At 40.0% G+C, this 20,635-nt stretch overlaps 1 protein-coding gene across 1 annotated transcript in view; it reads right to left on the reverse strand.

Moving 5' to 3' along the window:
* TMEM245 (transmembrane protein 245) overlaps positions 1–20,635 on the reverse strand; it is a 101,692-nt gene that overhangs the window by 36,616 nt on the left and 44,441 nt on the right. The window contains exons 8-11 of the mRNA XM_081237156.1: positions 17,226–17,308; positions 13,334–13,424; positions 3,289–3,387; positions 1,113–1,244 (exon numbers count right to left, since the gene is read on the reverse strand). Of these exons, the coding sequence (XP_081093282.1) occupies positions 1,113–1,244; positions 3,289–3,387; positions 13,334–13,424; positions 17,226–17,308 (405 nt within the window). The remainder of the gene's footprint in view (positions 1–1,112; positions 1,245–3,288; positions 3,388–13,333; positions 13,425–17,225; positions 17,309–20,635) is intronic.

Below are 20,635 nucleotides of genomic sequence, written 5' to 3' on the forward strand. Positions count from 1 at the left end.
GAGCACAGGCTCCGGATGCGCAGGCTCAGCGGCCATGGCTCACGGGCCCAGCCGCTCCGCGGCATATGGGATCCTCCCGGACCGGGGCACGAACCTGTATCCCCTGCATCGGCAGGCGGACTCTCAACCACTGCGCCACCAGGGAGGCCCAAACCTTAAAACATTTTTGACCTTTCAGCTATGGTCATCTATTATTATTATTATTATTATTATTATTTTTTTTTTTTGCGGTACACGGGCCTCTCACTGTTGTGGCTTCTCCCGTTGTGGAGCACAGGCTCTGGACACGCAGGCTCAGCGGCCATGGCTCACGGGCCTAGCTGCTCCACAGCACGTGGGATCTTCCCAGACCAGGGCACAAACCCGTGTCCCCTGCATCCGCAGGCAGACTCTCAACCACTGCACCACCAGGGAAGCCCGGTCATCTATTATTTTGATAAAAATTAAATTTTAAAAATATCTAGCACAGCAAACCTCCCCTTTTATTAACATGATGAGTTACAAGCTTATTCACAAGAGAAGTCTTCTCATCTCTGTGAAAAGCCACAGACCAAGATACCTCACAAAATATGCTATGGAATGAAGAACAGTCGCTAAAACTTGGCAACACAGCAAGCTGTTCCTTGCTGCCTTTGATCCTTTGGTAAACAAGGCAGAGGTGGGTAGTGCATGAGGGAAGGACAGGTGGGATGATAATAAGCGAAGCCTTTAAACATCCAGTTTCTCTAATGTGACTGGAACCATATTTCCATCTGCCAAAGGGCTTCACCCACCAAAGGTGGCTCCCTCTCTAGTGGTCCAACTAGGGACATTCTGGTCAGCCTAGGGGACAAGGATACCATCTCAGAATCTGAGAGCCACAGCATCATGTGTGCTACCTGAGTCAGCATCTCTTGGTTACTCTTCAACCACAGAGGAGGCATCAGGGGAGCTACACCTGAGGCCTATGGCTTTTGGACATCCTTCTAGTGCATTTCGAACTCTCCAAACTGTAAATATCATGGCATTAAAAACAGGGTACCGAAAGGCCTTTCAGTGTGTGAAGAAAACTGGGAATTAGAGTTTCTGTTTTTGTTCCTAAGTCCAGTTTAACTATAAATACTATTTCTTACCGAAAGAAATGTCTCAATGTTCTCATGGACAAAGGAAGCGATATCCTGCCAGTCCAGAATGTCTCCCAGCCAGCTATTCTGACGATTTACGTGCATCTTGTGTCCTTTGAGCCTTCCAGAGTGCGTTACATTCTATGGAATAGAACAGTTCAGACATGAAATCTCCATCTTAACCTAAAGAATAGGAGGTATAAATAGCCTATTTTGTTTTAGGTCCACTTGAGCAATTTAGTAAGTGCACAAAGGTGAAAAACTTTGTATTATTTAAGAAATCAACAAAGAACTCCACCGAAAGACCTGAAATATATTTTTCTGTTTACATTCTAGTTACTGTGTCTCAGCCTAGCTTAAATGCTTCCCTTCTAAGTATGTTCATGAACACACTTTACTTGTCAGTATGTTCAACTGAACACGAACGCAGCATATACTTTCATCTTATTTTTCCTTTTAGCCCCAGTAACCTTTCTCTTGGTCTCCCAGTTTTGCTTTTTTCCTCCTTTGCTCATCTCTCTTATTACTCCTCCATACACGCTAAAGGAAGCAGAGGGGAAACAAGAATATGAAAAAGTACAGCTAACATCAATACAATGTTATATGTCAATCATATCTCAATAAAACAGGGGAAAACAAGGGTCGGGGGGAATCTAACTTGTCTATCTGGAAGAGAATTACATTGGCAGAAATGCAGGAATAACAGATTTGAAAGAGTGATGTATAAACAAAGTAACTGGTAAGGTTAAAATTTAGAAATAGAAGTAGATTCTTAACATTTTTGTGTTTCCATTCTCGCACTTTTTTCAAACAGCACTGTGATGCCAGCCTTCATTATGCAATGAAGACATTAGGTCCTAGTAAAGGAGGTAAAGAAAGCAATGCACTTACCCACTTACAAACCTATGCTTTAAAAACACTGACCACCCTGGACCATAAGTGAAGCTCAAAGGGGGTGAGGGACAGTAAAAGCTGTTTGTCTGTAAGCAGAAGCCCCAGAGTCAGCAGAAGTGAATACAACCTTTCCAATAGTCTGGCTCTTCAGCAGATATCTACCCAGAGATCCCCCAGTTAGTTTTAACTCCCAGTTTTGGAAACCCACAAAAACCATCACCGTTCCTTCGACTCCTCCTGGGGCAAGAGTACACAATGCCAAACAGGTCACTGAGCAACAAATTCAAGTTTAAATCAAGCCCTCCTACCCCCAAACCCCAAGTTAAGAGATTTATTTATGTTTCTCTTCTGTTTAGATCAACCCAGGGAAAAACCAACCACGAACTCTGCCCCACTCTATCTCCTTCCCCTGGATGGGCATCTTCCACAGCACAGCTCCTAATGGCCCACAGGCCTTGCCAGCGCAGTGTATAGAACAGCCCGGCACAACTAGCTGCTTTCAAACCATCATTTTTATATTTAATGAAAAATGATGCTATTTTTTGTCAGAAATTCTGAAATAGGAGTACATCAGCACAAGTAGCATTAAAGGTTTATTTAAAATAAAATAAATATCTCTAAACTTTTGGATCTATTTTCACTTCCTCAAAGAGAAAAGTTCTTAGTCTGAAGCTGTATTGTCCCAAATAGTAGCCACTACCCACATATGGCTACTGAGTACCTAAAATGTGGCTAGTCCAAAAACTGAGATGTGCTGTTAGTGTAAAAGATAAACTGGATTTCTAAGACTTAGAATGGAAAAAATTATATATATATATATAATATATATATATATAAATATATATATATAAAATCTCATTAAATTTTTTTATTCATTCCATATGGAAATGACATATATTGGGTATACTGGGTTAAGTAAAATACATTATTAAAATCAATTTCACCTGTCCTAGTTTTTTTTTAAATGTGGCCACTAGAAAAATTAACATTACATGTATGACTTGCATTCATTACATTTCTACTGTACAAATCTGGTCTAGAGGATGGGATGCTGTTGATGGTAATGAACAGAGGATGGAATACTGATACACCAGAGAGACTGGTGGGTCTGCCATGGAGACTAATCATCAATTCAAGCTGACTTTTAGTGACCTGAGGTTTAAGAACTTGCGGCTTAAAAATGTCAATAAATGAAATCCCAATGTTAACACAATCCTACCTAGTCAATGAGTCCATAAAATAAAAGGACACTATTAGTTTACAACTGAAATCCTTAGCTAAAATAACTTACCTTTACAAACCAAGAATGATACAGTCTGTCCCAAAGTTCTAGTACTTGCTTTTCAATTACGGCAGTATTGTTCACCTTATCTCCAAGAATTTTATGAAGCTGGAAGAAATACAGATATTATCTGGGTTAATATTTCAGGCAACAATTCAGTAAAATTAATACATGCTGGGTCTTTCTATCTGTTCCAAATCAAACTAAAATGTTCCAGCCTATTTAACTGCCTCTAACCACGTTATGTTCTTTCCTTAAACTCTACTCCTCAATTTCCCCAGTAAATTTCCTCTCTCCCATCGTTTTGCTTCTTTTTTCTTTCCTTTATTCTTAGGTCTCTAAGAGAGCTTCTTCAGGTTTTAAGAGAATTAAGCCATGCTTACTGACTTTTCTGATCTTACCTGCCCTCAGTCTTCTCTGCTAGCTCACTTCTCTGAGCTTCAAAAGCTTAAGTGCTGCAGGAATCTACCATTTGGTCCTCTTCTAGCTATATTCTCTCCTTAGGCCATGTTATGGGCTTAATTGTGTCCCCCGCCCCTAAATTCTTATGTTGAAGTCCTAACCGCCAGTACCTCAGAATGTGACTGTATTTGCAAATAGGGTCTTTGAGGAGGTAACCAAATTAAAATGAGATCATTGGGGTAGGTCCTAATTCAATATTACTATGTTCTTATAAAAAGAGGACATAAGGACATAAACACACATAGAGGGAAGACCATGTGAAGACAAAGGACATCTATAAGCCAAGCTGAAAGAGGCCTCAGAAGAAACCAATTCTGCTGACTCCTTGATCTTGGACCTGTAGCCTCTAGAATTGTGAGAAAATTAATTTATGTTGTTGAAGCACAAAGTTCATAGTACTTTGTTATGGCAGCCCTACCAAAACTAATACAGTTCATCTCTACCAATCACATGGGTACTATCTGATATTCAAACTTCCATCTACAGCCCAGATCTCTCCCTTGAGCTCCAGCTAGGTATGTCCGATTGTATGTCTACTTAAGATATTTAATATGCCCTGAAACAGAATTACCAATCTACATGCAACACCTACACCCCACTACCACCTCCAATTCTCTTCATCTAAGTGTACAGCTATCCTTCTAGTTAAACAAACCAAAAACTTCCTTCCCTTGCACTCCATAACCAATCCATGAGCAATTCATGTCAAGACAACCTCAAAAACATATCCCAAATATGACAATTTCTCTCAATTTCCACTTCTACAATCTTAGTCCAACTCATCAACATCTCACCTGGACTATCAGAATACTCTTTCAACTGGTCTCCCTGCCTTCTTTATTCTTGCCCACTTCTCCATAAAGCAGCCAAAATGAGCTTTCAATATCCTAAATCTGGTCATATCCCTGTTTTAAAGTCCTTTGCAGCTAAATTAAAATCCCAAGTTCTTTATGACCTAAAGGCTTGTTTCATCACCACATTCCTTATTCCAGCCACAGTGACCTTTCTTCCCCTCATTCAAGCTCCTTCCCATTTCAGGGCCTCTGAATTTTCTATGCCCTCAACTTGAAACATTCTTTTCGAAGACCTTCATAAATTGCCTCCTTCTCACCATTCAAGTCTTAGTGAAAACATCACCTTCTCAGAGGCATTCTCTGGCCATTCTAGCTAAAGCATCACTTGGAGTTACTCTCTACCACATCACTCTGTTTACTCTGGTCACAGCACTTTCAGATCTGAAACTTTTATTTGTCTGCACATTTAATGTTTGTCTCCTTTCACCCGGAATGTAAGGCTCCAGAAGAGTTGTAATTCTTTCTGGTTTACTGCTTTTCGCCAGCATTTAGAACAGTGCCTGACATGTTTGTGCACTGGCTGTCACTTTCTTCATTCTTGTCATCAGAGAAGGGACAGAGGAAATGTGCTCATTACTTATTCTCTTGCTGTATCAGGGCAATATCTCTAGGTACAAATTTTAGAAAGAGAATACAAGTAGAAAGGAGAGTTAAAGCAAGGATGTTGTATGACAAAAGTAAGCTGAATATTGAGAAAATAGTAAACTGGGAGGTCTGAGTAGAACCCAAACAATGCATAGAGGACATGGGAGATATGGCTGACAAAGGAGGCTGAGGGCAGACAGACAGGAACCCTCTCTGTTCATACCTGAACACACCCTATAAAAAACTCTTTTCCTTTCCTGAGTGTAACATTTTTTTCCCCTAGTTTGACCCTTTCTACACGTTAGTTCTTAGGACCCAATTCTTACATGATTCTTAGCTGGATAAGATCTGAGCTTATTGGAAAGCTACCTCTTCAATTTCAATGGTTCTTTTTTATTTAAACAATTATACTGACATATAACACACACCCTACAATTCAACCATTCATTTTTATATATATCACTTTTTTTAACATCTTTATTGGAGTATAATTGCTTTACCATGTTCTGTTAGTTTCTGCTGTGTAACAAAGTGAATCAGCTATATGTATACATATATCCCCATATCCCCTCTCTTATGCATCTCCCTCCCACTCTCCCTATACCACCCCCCTAGGTGGCCACAAAGCACCAAGCTGATCTACCTGTGCTACGCAGCTGCTTCCCACTAGATATCTATTTTACATCTGGTAGTGTATATATGTCAATGCTACCCTTTCACTTCATCCCAGCTTACCCTTCCCACTCCCATGTCCTCAAGTCCATTCTCTAGGTCTGCGTCTTTATTCCTGTCCTGCACATAGGTTCATCAGAACCGTATTTCTCTTTTTTAGATTCCATACATATGTGTTAGCATACAATATTTGTTTCTCTCTTTCTGACTTACTTCACTCTGTATGTCTACCTAAGGAGACAAAAGACCTGTCTGCAGAAAACTATAAGACACTGATGAAAGAAATTAAAGATGATACAAACAGATGGAGAGATATACCATGTTCTTGGATTGGAAGAATCAACATTGTGAAAATGACTCTATTACCCAAAGCAATCTACATATTCAATGCAATCCCTATCAAACTACAACTGGCATTTTTCACAGAACTAGAACAAAAAATTTCACAATTTGTATGGAAACACAAAAGACCCCGAATAGCCAAAGCAATCTTGAGAAAAATAACGGAGCTGGAGGAATCAGCCTCCCTGACTTCAGACTATACAACAAAGCTACAGTAATCAAGACAGTAGGCTACTGGCACAGAAACAGAAATATAGATCAATAGAACAGTATAGAAAGCCCAGAGATAAACCCACGCACATATGGTCACCTTATCTTTGATAAAGGAGGCAAGAATATACAGTGGAGAAAAGACAACCTCTTCAATAAGTGGTGCTGGTAAAACTGGACAGCTACACGTAAAAGAATGAAATTAGAACACACCATATACAAAAGTAAACTCAAAATGAATTAAAGACCTAAATGTAAGGCCAGACACCATCAAACTCTTAGAGGAAAACATAGGCAGAACACTATGACATAAATCACAGCAAGATCCTTTTTGACCCACTTCCTCAAAAAATGGAAATAAAAACAAAAATAAACAAATGGGACCTAATGAAACTTAAAGTCTTTTGCACAGCAAAGGAAACCATAAACAAGACCAAAAGACAACCCTCAGAATGGGAGAAAATATTTGCAAAGGAAGCAACTGAGGAAGGATTAATCTCCAAAATTTACAAGCAGTTCATGCAGCTCAATATCAAAAAAACAAACAACCCAATCCAAAAATGGGCAGAAGACCTAAATACACATTTTCTCCAAAGAAAATATACAGATTGCCAACAAACACACGAAAGAATGCTCAACATCATTAATCATTAGAGAAATGCAAATCAAAACTACAATGAGGTATCATCTCACACTGGTCAGAATGGCCATCATCAAAAAATCTACAAACGGGCTTCCCTGGTGGCGCAGTTGTTGAGAGTCCGCCTGCCAATGCAGGGGACGTGGGTTCGTGCCCCGGTCCGGGAGGGTCCCACATGCCGCGGAGCGGCTGGGCCCGTGGGCCATGGCCGCTGAGCCTGCGCGTCCGGAGCCTGTGCTCCGCAACGGGAGAGGCCACAACAGTGAGAGGCCCGCGTACGGCAAAAAAAAAAAAAAAAAAAAAAAAAATCTACAAACAATAAATGTTGGAGGGGGTGGGCAAAAAAGGAAACCCTCTTGCACTGTTGGTGGGAATGTAAATTGATACAGCCACTATGGAGAACAGTATGGAGTTTCCTTAAAAAACTACAAATAGAACTACCATACAACCCAGCAATCCCATTACTGGGCATATACCCTGAGAAAACCATAATTTAGAAAGAGTCATGTACCAAAACGTTCACTGCAGCTCTATTTATAATAGCCAGGACATGGAAACAACCTAAGAGTCCATCAACAGATGAATGGATAAAGAAGATGTGGCACATATATACAATGGAATATTACTCAGCCATAAAAAGAAATGAAATTGAGTTATTTGTAGTGAGGTGGATGGACCTAGAGACTGTCATTCAGAGTGAAGTAAGTCAGAAAGAGAAAAACAAATACTGTTTGCTAATGCATATATATGGAATGTAAAAAAAAAAAAAAGGTCATGAAGAACCTAGGGGCAAAATGGGAATAAAGATGCAGACCTACTAGAGAATGGACTTGAGGATATGGGGAGGGGGAAGGGTAAGCTGTGACAAAGTGAGAGAGTGGCATGGACATATATACACTACCAAACGTAAAACAGATAGCTAGTGGGAAGCAGCTGCATAGCATAGGGAGGAGACCAGCTCGGTGCTTTGTGGCCACCTAGAGGGGTGGGGTAGGGAGAGTGGGAGGGAGGGAGACGCAAGAGGGAAGAGATATGGGAATATATGTATATGTATAACTGATTCACTTTGTTATAAAGCAGAAACTAACACACCATTGTAAAGCAATTATACTCCAATAAAGATGTAAATAAGGGCTTCCCTGGTGGCGCAGTGGTTGAGAGTCCGCCTGCCGATGCAGGGGACACGGGTTCGTGCCCCGGTCCGGGAAGATCCCACATGTCGCGGAGCGGCTGGACCCATGAGCCATGGCCGCTGGGCCTGCGCGTCCGGAGTCTGTGCTCCGCAACGGGAGAGGCCACAACAGTGAGGGGCCCACATACTGCAAAAAAAAAAAAAAAAAAAAAAAAAGATGTAAATAATAATAATAATAATAATAATAAAAATTCCCTGATGACAAAAAAAAAAGATGCAGACCTACTAGGGAATGGACTTGAGGATATGGGGAAGGGGAAGGGGAAGCTGGGACAAAGTGAGAGAGTGGCATGGACATATATACACTACCAAACGTAAAATAGATAGCTAGTGGGAAGCAGCCGCATAGCACAGGGAGATCAGCTCGGTGCTTTGTGACCACATAGAGGGCTGGGATTGGGAGGGTGGGAGGGCAGGAGATGCAAGAGGGAAGAAATATGGGGACATATGTATATGTATAACTGATTCACTTTGTTATAAAGCAGAAACTAACACACCATTGTAAAGCAATTATGCTCCAATAAAGATGTTAAAAAAAAGTGTATTATTCTGTTGTTTTTGGATGGAATGTCCTATAAATATCAATCAAGTCCATCTTGTTTAATGTGTCATTTAAAGCTTGTGTTTCCTTATTTATTTTCATTTTGGATGATCTGTCCATTGGTGAAAGTGGGGTGTTAAAGTCCCCTACTATGACTGTGTTACTGTCAATTTCCCCTTTTAAGGCTGTTAGCCTTTACCTTATGTATTGAGGTGCTCCTATGTTGGGTGCATAAATATTTACAATTGTTATATCTTCTTGGGTTGATCCCTTGATCATTATGTAGTGTCCTTCTTTGTCTATAGTCTTTATTTTAACGTCTATTTTTTCTGGTATGAGAATTGCTACTCCAGCTTTCTTTTGATTTCCATTTGCATGGAATATCTTTTTCTATCCCCTCATTTTCAGTCTGTATGTGTCCCTAGGTCTGAAGTGGGTCTCTTGTAGACAGGATATATATGGGTCTTGTTTTTGTATCCATTCAGCCAGTCTATGTCTTTTGGTTGGAGCATTTAATCCATTTACATTTAAGGTAATTACCGATATGTATGTTCCTATTCCCATTTTCTTAATTGTTTTGGGTTTGTTATTGCAGGTCTTTTCCTTCTCTTGTGTTTCCTTCCTAGAGAAGTTCCTTTAGCATTTGTTGTAAAGCTAGTTTGGTGTTGCTGAATTCTCTTAACTTTTGCTTGTCTGTAAAGGTTTTAATTTCTCCATCGAATCTGAATGAGATCCTTGCTGGGTAGAGTAACCTTGGTTGTAGGTTTTTCCCTTTCATCACTTTAAATATGTCCTGCCACTCCCTTCTGGTTTACAGAGTTTCTGCTGAAAGATCAGTTGTTAACCTTATGGGGATTCCCTTGCATGTTATTTGTTGCTTTTTCCCTTGCTGCTTTTAATATTTTTTCTTTGTATTTAGTTTTTGATACTTTGATTAATATGTGTCTTGGCGTGTTTCTCCATGGATTTATGCTGTATGGGACTCTCTGTGCTTCTTGGACTTGACTATTTCCTTTCCCATGTTAGGGAAGTTTTCAACTCTAATCTCTTCAAATATTTTCTCAGACCCTTTCTTTTTCTCTTCTTCTTTAGGACCCCTATAATTCTAATGTTGGTGTGTTTAATGTTGCCCCAGAGGTCTCTGAGACTGTCCTCAGTTCTTTTCATTCTTTTTTCTTTATTCTGCTCTGTAGTAGTCATTTCCACTATTTTATCTTCCAGGTCACTTATCTGTTCTTCTGCCACAGTTATTCTGTTATTGATCCCTTCTAGAGAATTTTTAATTTTATTTATTGTGTTGGTCATCATTGTTTGTTTGCTCTTTAGTTCTTCTAGGTCCTTCTTAAACGTTTCTTGTATTTTCTCCATTCTATTTCCAAGATTTTGGATCATCTTTACTATCATTACTCTGAATTCTTTTTCAGGTAAACTGTCTATTTCCTCTTCATTTGTTTGGTCTGGTGGGTTTCTACCTTGCTCCTTCATCTGCTGCATATTTCTCTGTCTTCTCATTTTGTTTAACTTACTGTGTTTGGGGTCTCCTTTTTGCAGGCTGCAGGTTCATAGTTCCCGTTGTTTTTGGTGTCTGCCCCCAGTGGGTGAGGTTCGTTCAGTGGCTTGTGTAAGCTTCCTGGTGGAGGGGACTGGTGCCTGTGTTCTGGTGGGTGGGGCTGGATCTTGTCTTTCTGGTGGGCAGGGCCGCGTCCGGTGCTGTGTTTTGTTTTTTTTTTTGCGGTATGCGGGCCCCTCACTGTTGTGGCCTCTCCCGCCGCGGAGCACAGGCTCCGGACGCGCAGGCCCAGCGGCCATGGCCCACGGGCCCAGCCGCTCCGCGGCATATGGGATCCTCCCGGACCGGGGCACGAACCCGTATCCCCTGCATCGGCAGGCGGACTCTCAACCACCGCGCCACCAGGGAGGCCCTGGTGCTGTGTTTTGGGGTGCTGTGAACTTAGTATGATTTTAGTCAGCCTCTCTGCTAATGGGTGGGGTTGTGTTCCTGTCTTGCTAGTTGTTTGGCATGGGGCATCCAACACTGGAGCTTGCTGGCCGTTGCATGGAGCTGGGTCTTAGCGTTGAGACAGAGATTTCTGGGAGAGCCCTCACCGATTGATATTACATGGTGCAGGGAGGTCTCTGGTGGTCCAATGTCCTAAACTCGGCTCTCCCACCTCAGAAGCTCAGGCCCGACACCTGGCCAGAGCACCAAGACCCTGTCAGCCACACGGCCAGGTACATGGGGATTTTCTTGTCTTTTGGGAAGTCTGAGGTCTTCTGCCAGCATTCAGTATGTGTCCTGTAGGAGTTGTTCCACATGTAGACGTATTTTTCATGTATTTGTGGGGAGGAAGGGGACCTCCACCTCTTCCTCCTCCGCTATCTTGAAGGTCCTCCAATTCACCCATTTAAGTGTATAACTCAACAGTTTTTTAGTACATTCACAGTTATGCAACGATTACCAAAATCAATTTTGGAACATTTTCATCCCCCCAAAAGAAAACTCCATACTCATTAGTAATCAATCCCCCATTTCTCCCCAATCTCCCTACCCCTGAAAACCACTACTCTACTTTGTTTCTGTACACATGCCTCTTCCACACATTTTACATAAATGGATGTGGTCTTTTATGACCGCTTCTTTTACATAGGTTAATGTTTTTAAGGTTCATCCATGTTGTAAAATGTATCAGTTCGTCCTTCCTTTTTATGGCCAAATAATATCCCAGTATGTGGATATACCACATTTTGTTTATCCATTCATCAGTTAATGGACATTCAATGGTTGCTTTTATGTATTATCCCTGTGTCTTGCAAATGAGGATCACAAATATTTTATAATGTTTCGTAGCAATATCATCTCTCTTCAGCTGTCTTTCCTTTTAGACTCTTGAGCAAAAGGTTTCAAACCTATCTTTTCTCTAAGTAATTTGAAATTTACTTCTTTAAAATCTAAGGCACATTTCTCCAGCTATCCAAATTCCCCTTCTTTATCCTTTTCCCAAATACGTAAGAATTCCAGAATAAAAATTTCTCCTGAACAGATAATTCAAAAATTAAACACTATGCTTTCCATAGAATAAGTCAGGCATATACACATATAAAAGTCTAAAAGCCTTCTGCAATGACTGGATCTTTCTTCTATGATAGTTCTGAGATGTATATCCACATACAGTGGCCCTTTGACCAACACAGGTTGGAACAGCACAGGTCCACTTACATGTGGATTTTTTTCACTAAATATGTACTACAGTGCTCCACAATCTGTGGTTGGTTGAATCCGAGGATGTGGAACCAGGTATATGAGCACCAACTGTAAAGTTATACGGGAGTTTTTTGACCACAGAGAAGGTCAGCGCCTCTAACCACCACATTGTTCAAGGGTCAACTGTACTTATCCTTCATTTATTCAATAAATATCTTTTTTAAAACTTCCATGTGACAGTTGATTTGGTTATCTGGCATGGACCCAGGAAGATCAGTAACACATTTTTCTCTTAACTTTTAAGTTGACCACAATTCCATCCTCAGGTTAGCAGATTACTGCATGTACAATATCATTTCCAAGATACCTTTTTTTTTGAGATTTTGTTTTTGAATTTTAAATAAGAAATCACACACTAATACTTTTTTCTGGCACACATCTCACTGCAACAAATCTTGTCAATCCCTAGACAATCCTAATTACTTCAATACATTAAAACTTCAAATTACCTTCATTTCCACAGGCAAAACTAGGCAGGAAAAAAAAGAGATATCCCAAATCCATATCATGGAGTCTGATCTTAGCTGTGATAACTGTGCCTTCTCCTCTGTCTTTCATCTCCCCTTCACAGAGCTTCAGCTTCCTGTCTCTAAATCTCGGATCACATAAATACCCCTTCTTAAAATATACTCTTCCTTCTCTATATTCATCCAGGACCTATCATTCCATTCCTTCAAGGTTTATCTCAAGTGCCACATTAAAGCACTAAACTCAGTTCCGGGCACACACTTCTAGCACAACACAGTAGAAAGAGCAAGGGATTTGGAATTAGTCTTCAGTTTGAAACCAAGCTCTGCAACTTACTACATGACCATAGGGAATTTACTTAGCTTTGCTAAGTCTGTTTCCTCATCTATAAAGGGGATAAAATAATTCAGACTACAATAAGTTTCTTGGAAAGATTAAATGAAACAAATTGGAAACTGCCAAGCACAGTTATCAGTAAATAATAAAATATAATATGTGTTAATACTTTTTTCTCCACAAAGTCTTATTTGTCCACCCAAGCTTAGTGATCATTCTGTTCTAAAGCACAAATAATGAATCAGAACTATCTTGAACATGAAACAAAAGGCCTACCTCTCAGATTGTTCAGGCTACCAGCACTAATCAATATGATCATCCAGAAGGTTTAATTTCATCGTATATTGCTTGTTGACTTGCAGATTTAAGCCTATCTCAAAAATAGAAATTGTTCTAAACAGAATCTCCATTTTTGCTTTATCAAAGCAAGAAGTCACTACCAATGAAGACCCTGCAAAGAGAAAGATGCAAAAAGAGGCTCTTCCCTTACCTTGTGGGTTATCCATTCTCGTCCATACTGATACACATTGTTAGCCGCGGAATTAAGGGCTCTTTGGACTACCTGAGCCTCAGGAAGCCAACTAATTTAAAATAAAGAAAGAAAAAATGAAAAACTAATATAGTGCACTGCACCAAACTCTTGGAGCTTAATTTTTTAAACACTCATTAACTGACATCACAGACATCACACACTTACAAATGTAATAATCTTATAGTATAATAATATGAACAGGAAATTTGGATCTCTAAATAGAGATATGACTTGGGAGAAATTAAGTAGCTTTTAAATTACTCCAGTATTTATAGATTCATTAGTGGTTTCAAGAGACTGTTGAATATTTTCAGTTACATGGTACTACATTTTAGGGGAAAATTATAACCTGTATTATTATTTAAAAGTGTGAAATTCACAGAGGTATCTGGATAGATCCTTAATGACTAACAAACATCTATTAGGCCTGATAAAAAAAATCTTGCTGGCTGCTGTGAAAACACTTTGCCACTGTATTCATGCAGGTGTCCGAAGAGCAACAGATAAAGAGGAGCTGTTGTGAGGCCAAGTCAAAGGCTTTGGCTCGGTCCAGACCTCCTCACAACCAGTGCCCTCTAGGAGACATGGGGCCAGAAACAACCTGAGCAACCTTTGCTGGGACAAACTGGGACACACCTTGGTCTTATACCAACCACAGCCTCTAAACAGAGCTTCTTGCTTCAGATATTTACTACATCAGCCAATCACTAACTCTCCTAGCCTCAGTCAAAAGGTATCCCTCAGGTGAAACCAAGCTCCTACAATTAGGACTGGCCTACCCTCATCGTCCTGGGTAAAGATTAATCTCTATCACAGTATGACCTACCAAGAGAACAGCCCCAATTTAAAACAGCTTCATCTACTGGGTTCCTCCCAAGTAAGGGCAGGGCTAAGTGACGTTCAGTACCATCGTAGTGCCATCTCCTAATGCAGGTCCTGAGAATCAACAGGCTTGAGACTAGTGAGTAGTAAGTAGAAAATGAGTTCTAGACTAATGATACTGTCCAGGAAAAGAATTAAGGTGTGTTCCAACTTCACCTTCATTTTCTTTGAAGCTCTACTAGGCTGATCCTACCCTGAGTCTTTCTAATTTATACTTCAGCTCACCAAGCACATCCACAGGAAGTCGAGGTACCTATGTAGGGCACACAAAATGTGTACCACACTGGAAGAAAGTATATCTAATCAATTCTTAACTGTATCACCTCCACTAAGAGCACCCACATGAATTTCCCACATGGTCAACTGCCATCTTCAGGACAAGAATCCACTGAGTACTGAGATTTGCAAGAAAACTATTAATTCATGACCACCCCCCTAATCTGCTGCAAAAGAATCAGACCTCCCACAAATTACTGAAGTCTAAATAGCTTTTAAATTCTTTCCTGCACAGAATATTATTCAGCAATAAAAAGGAACATACTGTTGCTACATACAACATCTTCAGTGGACTTCAAGGGAATTACGCTAAGTGAAAAAAGCCAATCTCACAAGGCTGCATACTCTATGATTAGATTTATGTATCATTCATCAAACAACAATATTATAGATATGGAGAACAAAATACTGGTTGCCAAGGGTTAGGAATATGTTGGAGGAGGAGGTAGAGGGTAGGTGTGGCTAAAAGGGGTGGCATGACGGAGTCTTGTGGTGATGGAACAGTTCTGTATCTTGACATGATGTTGATAGCTAACAGGAAGCATGATAAAACTGCAGAGAACACATATAATTTACATGCACAAATACATACACAAGTGCATGTAAAACTAATGAAATGTCGATTTCCTGGTTTTGTTATTGTATAGTTATACAAGATGACAACTACAGTAGAGAAGGTGGGGCAAAGAGTCCAGGGGACCTCCCTATACATTTCTTTGCAAGTCCCTGTGAACTTTATAATTATTCCCAAAATTAAAAACAAAAACAACCAACTTTCTGAACTACTCTGATCTGGGGCTCCCTAGTTTGTGTGTGCCTTCAAAACAACAGTAGAGATAGTACTATTACAATTGAAAACCAGTACAGAAGGGCTTTGGACTTACTTCCACTACCGAAGAATGACCACCAAAGAAAAAGAGCCCTCTTCTAAGGAGATAATTAAGGCTGCCAGTTTTTTAACTTCACTCCAGATCACTCTCCTGAACTGTACACCAACATAATCAATAGCCTACTAGAGGCCTCTGTTGACACTTACCATAAACACCTCAAACTCATCAGGTAAAAAGTAAGTGAATTAGTTTTCCCACCATATCTGCTTCTCTGTTTCCTATCTTGGTGAATCCACCATCATCCACTAAGTTTGAAAGCTTGAAACATTAGAGTCACGCTAGGTTTCGTTTTCCTATACCCAATTAATCACCAACTAACCCCTTAAGATCTTACAAATCTGTCTGTCCTGTTCACTGCACAACAACTGTCCACAATTAAGAGCTTTACTGCCTCTCACCTAGTTTTACTCTAGCTTTTAACTGGTCTAAGAGGCTCAAGTCTTGGAACACCTTCCACCTTTTCTCCACAGCACAGAGGGAGACTGTTACAGAATAAAATCTGATCAATGTTACTTCTTATATCCTTCACTAAGACAATGAACATACCTATCACTCTCAAAAGTTTCCTTGCGCCCCTCTGTACTCCCTCCCTGGAACCCACCCCTGTCCACAGATAGCCACTGATCTGTCACTAGATTAGTGTTTTCTAGAACTTAACGTAAATGGAATCATATCAAATAGACTCTCGTTTGCTTGACTTCTTTCATTCACCATAATTATTCTGAGATTCATCCATGTTGCTGCATGAACGGACAGTTCATTTTTGTTTAATGCTAAGTATTATTCATTTGAATGGATAACTACAGTTTGTAACTGATCAGAACTATGGAGAACAAGCACTGAGTATGCTCTGGGTAATAGGAGATAAGTGGGTAGAAATATAACAGAAGTCCTTCTGAGAATATTTAAATACGATTCTAAACCAAGTTCAAGGAATGTCCTAAGCAGGTTTTATATAAAGAAATAAAGTCAAGTCAAAGGAAAAAACCAAGTTAAATCTCAATTTATAATCTTACAACTGGCAGAGTATTTCCTAACATAAATTAGTGACCACCGTGGCGTTAGTAAAAAAGGTCATGTAATTTGTCATCAAGTTCAATTAGGTGAACAGCGTAGTCCAGCTGAACACTCTCCTCAAAGACATAAAAACCCTCTCACAGAAGCCAAATTAAACAAGCACACAAAGAGATCCTCTAAGATAGGGGTTGGCAGATTTCTTTTGTAAAGGGCCAGAATGTAAATAAATATTTTAGGCTTTTCGGAACATATAATCTGTATCACAACTACTCAATTCTGTCTGCCTTTGTAGCCCCCAAACAGCTACAGACAACATGTAAATGAATGGGTATAAGTTGTTCCAATAAATCTCTATAAGAACAGGTGGCTAGATTTGGCCCTGAGCCACAGTTTGCAACCCTGCCGCAAAAACGATACAATATGGGAACACTGCTGACTGTGCCATGGGGGACTGTCACAAATTCCTTAGCCTTTGATCCTGCCTCCTCATCTGTGAAATGGGGATAATCTCTTCAACCTACTGAGGAACATATAACACAATGTAGGTGAAAGCTTAATAAGTCACAAACATGTGGAAAACTGTGAATCTCAATTCATATATACGAACTCCCCCCTCCCCACCATCCCATTACATGTTATTTTTATACAAAAATGACAACATTCATCAAAGCCTTGGCAAATTTCTTTTCTCTTCCAAGGTAACTGTATCAATGAAGATCATTTCATGCAAACAGACATAGAACCTTGGCCATCCATCTCTATTTTTCTCAAAACAACATTCTTACTTTGCCCACTCAGGGTGATTTGCTAGAGTTTCATTAATCAAATTGCTTGTGACTTCAATCATGTGTACACTCTCTTGATGTACCTGTATTATGGATAAGAAGAGAAAAGAATCTCAATAAAAATTAAACCCAATTTAACATTTATTTTCTACACTATTATCGGAACAATGCTTTTAGAGTCAAGTAATTATACATCTTAGTGTCAATTAACTTAGAGACCTCCACTGAATAGCCGCTATCCATAATGTCCTAGGACACACACTATGGGAAATAAATTGTGCAGAACAGCTCCCTGTCTTCAAGCTCAACAATGAGGGGAGAAATGTAAATAGATACAAATACTTCCAAATATATACAACATAAATATATAGATATATTTAGTTCAAATAAGTGTACGTATGTATAGCATGTATATATGTGTGTGTGTGTGTGTGTGTGTATGCAATAACAACACTACATGGGCTTTAGAATTATAAGGCAATGTGAGACATACAGGGAAATAATCAACCGAGTAAGGTTTGTGAGTAAAGTAACCCAAGTGAAAATGAATCTCAGAATTTGCCTTGCGTAATCAACAAAATGAGGGGGATAAAAAAGGAGAAGCCAATGTCAGGGAACATGTTCTATATGATTTTACTATTTTTAAAAGTATTAAATGGAGATTGGTTCAAGATGGCGGAGTAGAAGGACATGCACTCACTCCCTCTTGCGAGAGCACTGGAATCACAGCTAACTGCTGAACAGTCATCTACAGGAAGACACTGGAACTCACCAAAAAAAATACCCCACATCCAAAGACAAAGGAGAAGCTGCAATGAGATGGTAGGAGGGGCAGAATCACAATAAAATCAAATCCCATAACCACTGGGTGGGTGACTCACAAACTGGAGAACACTTATACCACAGAAGTCCACCCACCAGAGTGAAGGTTCTGCGCCCCACGTCAAGATTCCCAACCTGAGGGTCCAGCAACGGAAGGAGGAATTCCCAGAGAACCAGACTTTGAAGGCTAGCGGGATTTGATTGCAGGACTTTGACAGGACTGGGGGAAACAGAGACTCATTCTTGGAGGGCACACACAAAGTAGTGTGCTCATCAGGACCCAGGGGAAAGAGCAGTGACCCCACAGAAGACTGAACCAGACCTACCTGCTAGTGTTGGAGGGTCTCCTGCAGAGGCAGGGGGTGGCTGTGGCTCACTAAGGGGACAAGGACACTGGTAGCAGAAGTTCTGGGAAGTACTCCTTGGTGTGAGCCCTCCCAGAGTCTGCCATTGGCCCCACCAAAGAACCGGGTAGGCTCCAGTGCTGGGTCGCCTCAGGCCAAACAACCAACAGGGAGGGAACCCAACCCCACCCATGAGCAGACAAGCAGATTAAAGTTTTACTCAGCTCTGCCTGCCAGTGCAACACCCAGCTCTACCCACCACCACTCCCTCCCATCATGAGGCTTGCACAAGCCTCTTAGATAACCTCATCCACCAGAGGGCAGACAGCAGAAGCAAGAACTACAATTCTGCAGCCTGTGGAACAACAACCACAATCACAGAAAGATAGACAAAATGAAAAGGCAGAGGACTATGTACCAGATGAAGGAACAAGATAAAACCACAGAAAAACAACTAAATGAAGTGGAGATAGTCAACCTTCCAGAAAAAGAACACAGAATAATGATAGCGAAGATGATTCAGGACCTCGGAAACAGAATGGAGGCAAAGATCGAGAAGATGCAAGAAACGTTTAACAAAGACCTAGAAGAATTAAAGAACAAACAAACAGAGATGAACAATACAATAACTGAAATGAAAAATACACTAGAAAGAATCAATAGCAGAATAACTGAGGCAGAAGAATGGACCTGGAAGACAGAATGGTGGAATTCACTGCCACAGAACAGAATAAAGAATGAAAAGAAATGAAGACAGCCTAAGAGACCTCTGGGACAACATTAAATGCAACAAGGTTCACATTATAGGGGTCCCAGAAGGAGAAGAGAGAGAGAAAGGTCCAGAAAAAATATGTGAACAGATTATAGTCGAAAACTTCCCTAACATGGGAAAGGAAACAGCCACCCAAGTCCAGGAAGTGCAGAGAGTCCCAGGCAGGATAAACCCAAGGAGAAACACGCTGAGACACATAGTAATCAAATTGACAAAAATTAAAGACAAAGAAAAATTATTAAAAGGAACAAGGGAAAAACGACAAATAACATACAAGGGAACTCCCATATGCTTAACAGCTGATATCTCAGCAGAAACTCTACAAGCCAGAAGGGAGTGGCAGAATATACTTAGGGTGATGAAAGGGAAAAAACTACAACCAAGATTACTCTACCCAGCAAGGATCTCATTCAGATTTGATGGAGAAATCAAAAGCTTTACAGACAAGCAAAAGCTAAGAGAATTCAGCACCACCAAACCAGCTTTACAACAAATGCTAAAGAAACTTCTCTTGGTGGGAAACACAAGAGAAAAAAAGAACCTACAAAAACAAACCCAAAACAATTAAGAAAATGGTAATAGGAACATACATATCAATAATTACCTTAAATGTAAATGGATTAAATGCTTCAACCAAAAGACACAGGCTTGCTGAATGGATACAAAAACAAGACCCATATATATGCTGTCTACAAGAGACCCACTTCAGACCTAGGGACACACACAGACTGAAAGTGAAGGTATGGAAGAAGATATTCCATGCAAATGGAAATCAGAAGAAAGCTGGAGTAGCAATACTCATGTCAGATAAAATAGACTTTAAAATAAAGAATGTTACAAGAGATAAGGAAGGAAACTGCACAGTGGTCAAGGGACCAATCCAAGAAGAAGATAAAACAATTATAAATGTATCTGCACCCAACATAGGAGCACCTCAGTACATAAGGCAAATGCTAACAGCTATAAAAGAGGAAATTGACAGTAACACAATAAAAGTGGGGGACTTTAACACCTCACTTACACCAATGGACAAATCATCCAAACAGAAAATTAATAAGGAAACACAAGCTTTAAATGACACAACAGATCAGACAGATTTAATTGATATTTATAGCACATGCCATCTGAAAACAGCAGATTACACTTTCTTCTCAACTGCACACGGAACATTCTCCAGGATAGATCATATCTTGGGCCACAAATCAAGCCTCGGTAAATTTAAGACAATTGAAATCATAACAAGCAACTTTTCGACCACAATGCTATGAGATTAGAAATCAATTACAGGGAAAAAAAACATAAAAAACACAAACACATGGAGGCTAAACAATACATTACTAAATAACCAAGAGATCACTGAAGAAATCAAAGAGGAAATCAAAAAATACCTAGAAACAAATGACAATGAAAACAGGATGATCCAAAACTTATGGGATGCAGCAAAAGCAGTTCTAAGAGGGAAGTTTATAGCA

This window comes from Mesoplodon bidens, assembly GCF_964165515.1.
Source record: "Mesoplodon bidens genome assembly, chromosome: 6".
Classification (NCBI taxonomy): domain Eukaryota; kingdom Metazoa; phylum Chordata; class Mammalia; order Artiodactyla; family Ziphiidae; genus Mesoplodon; species Mesoplodon bidens.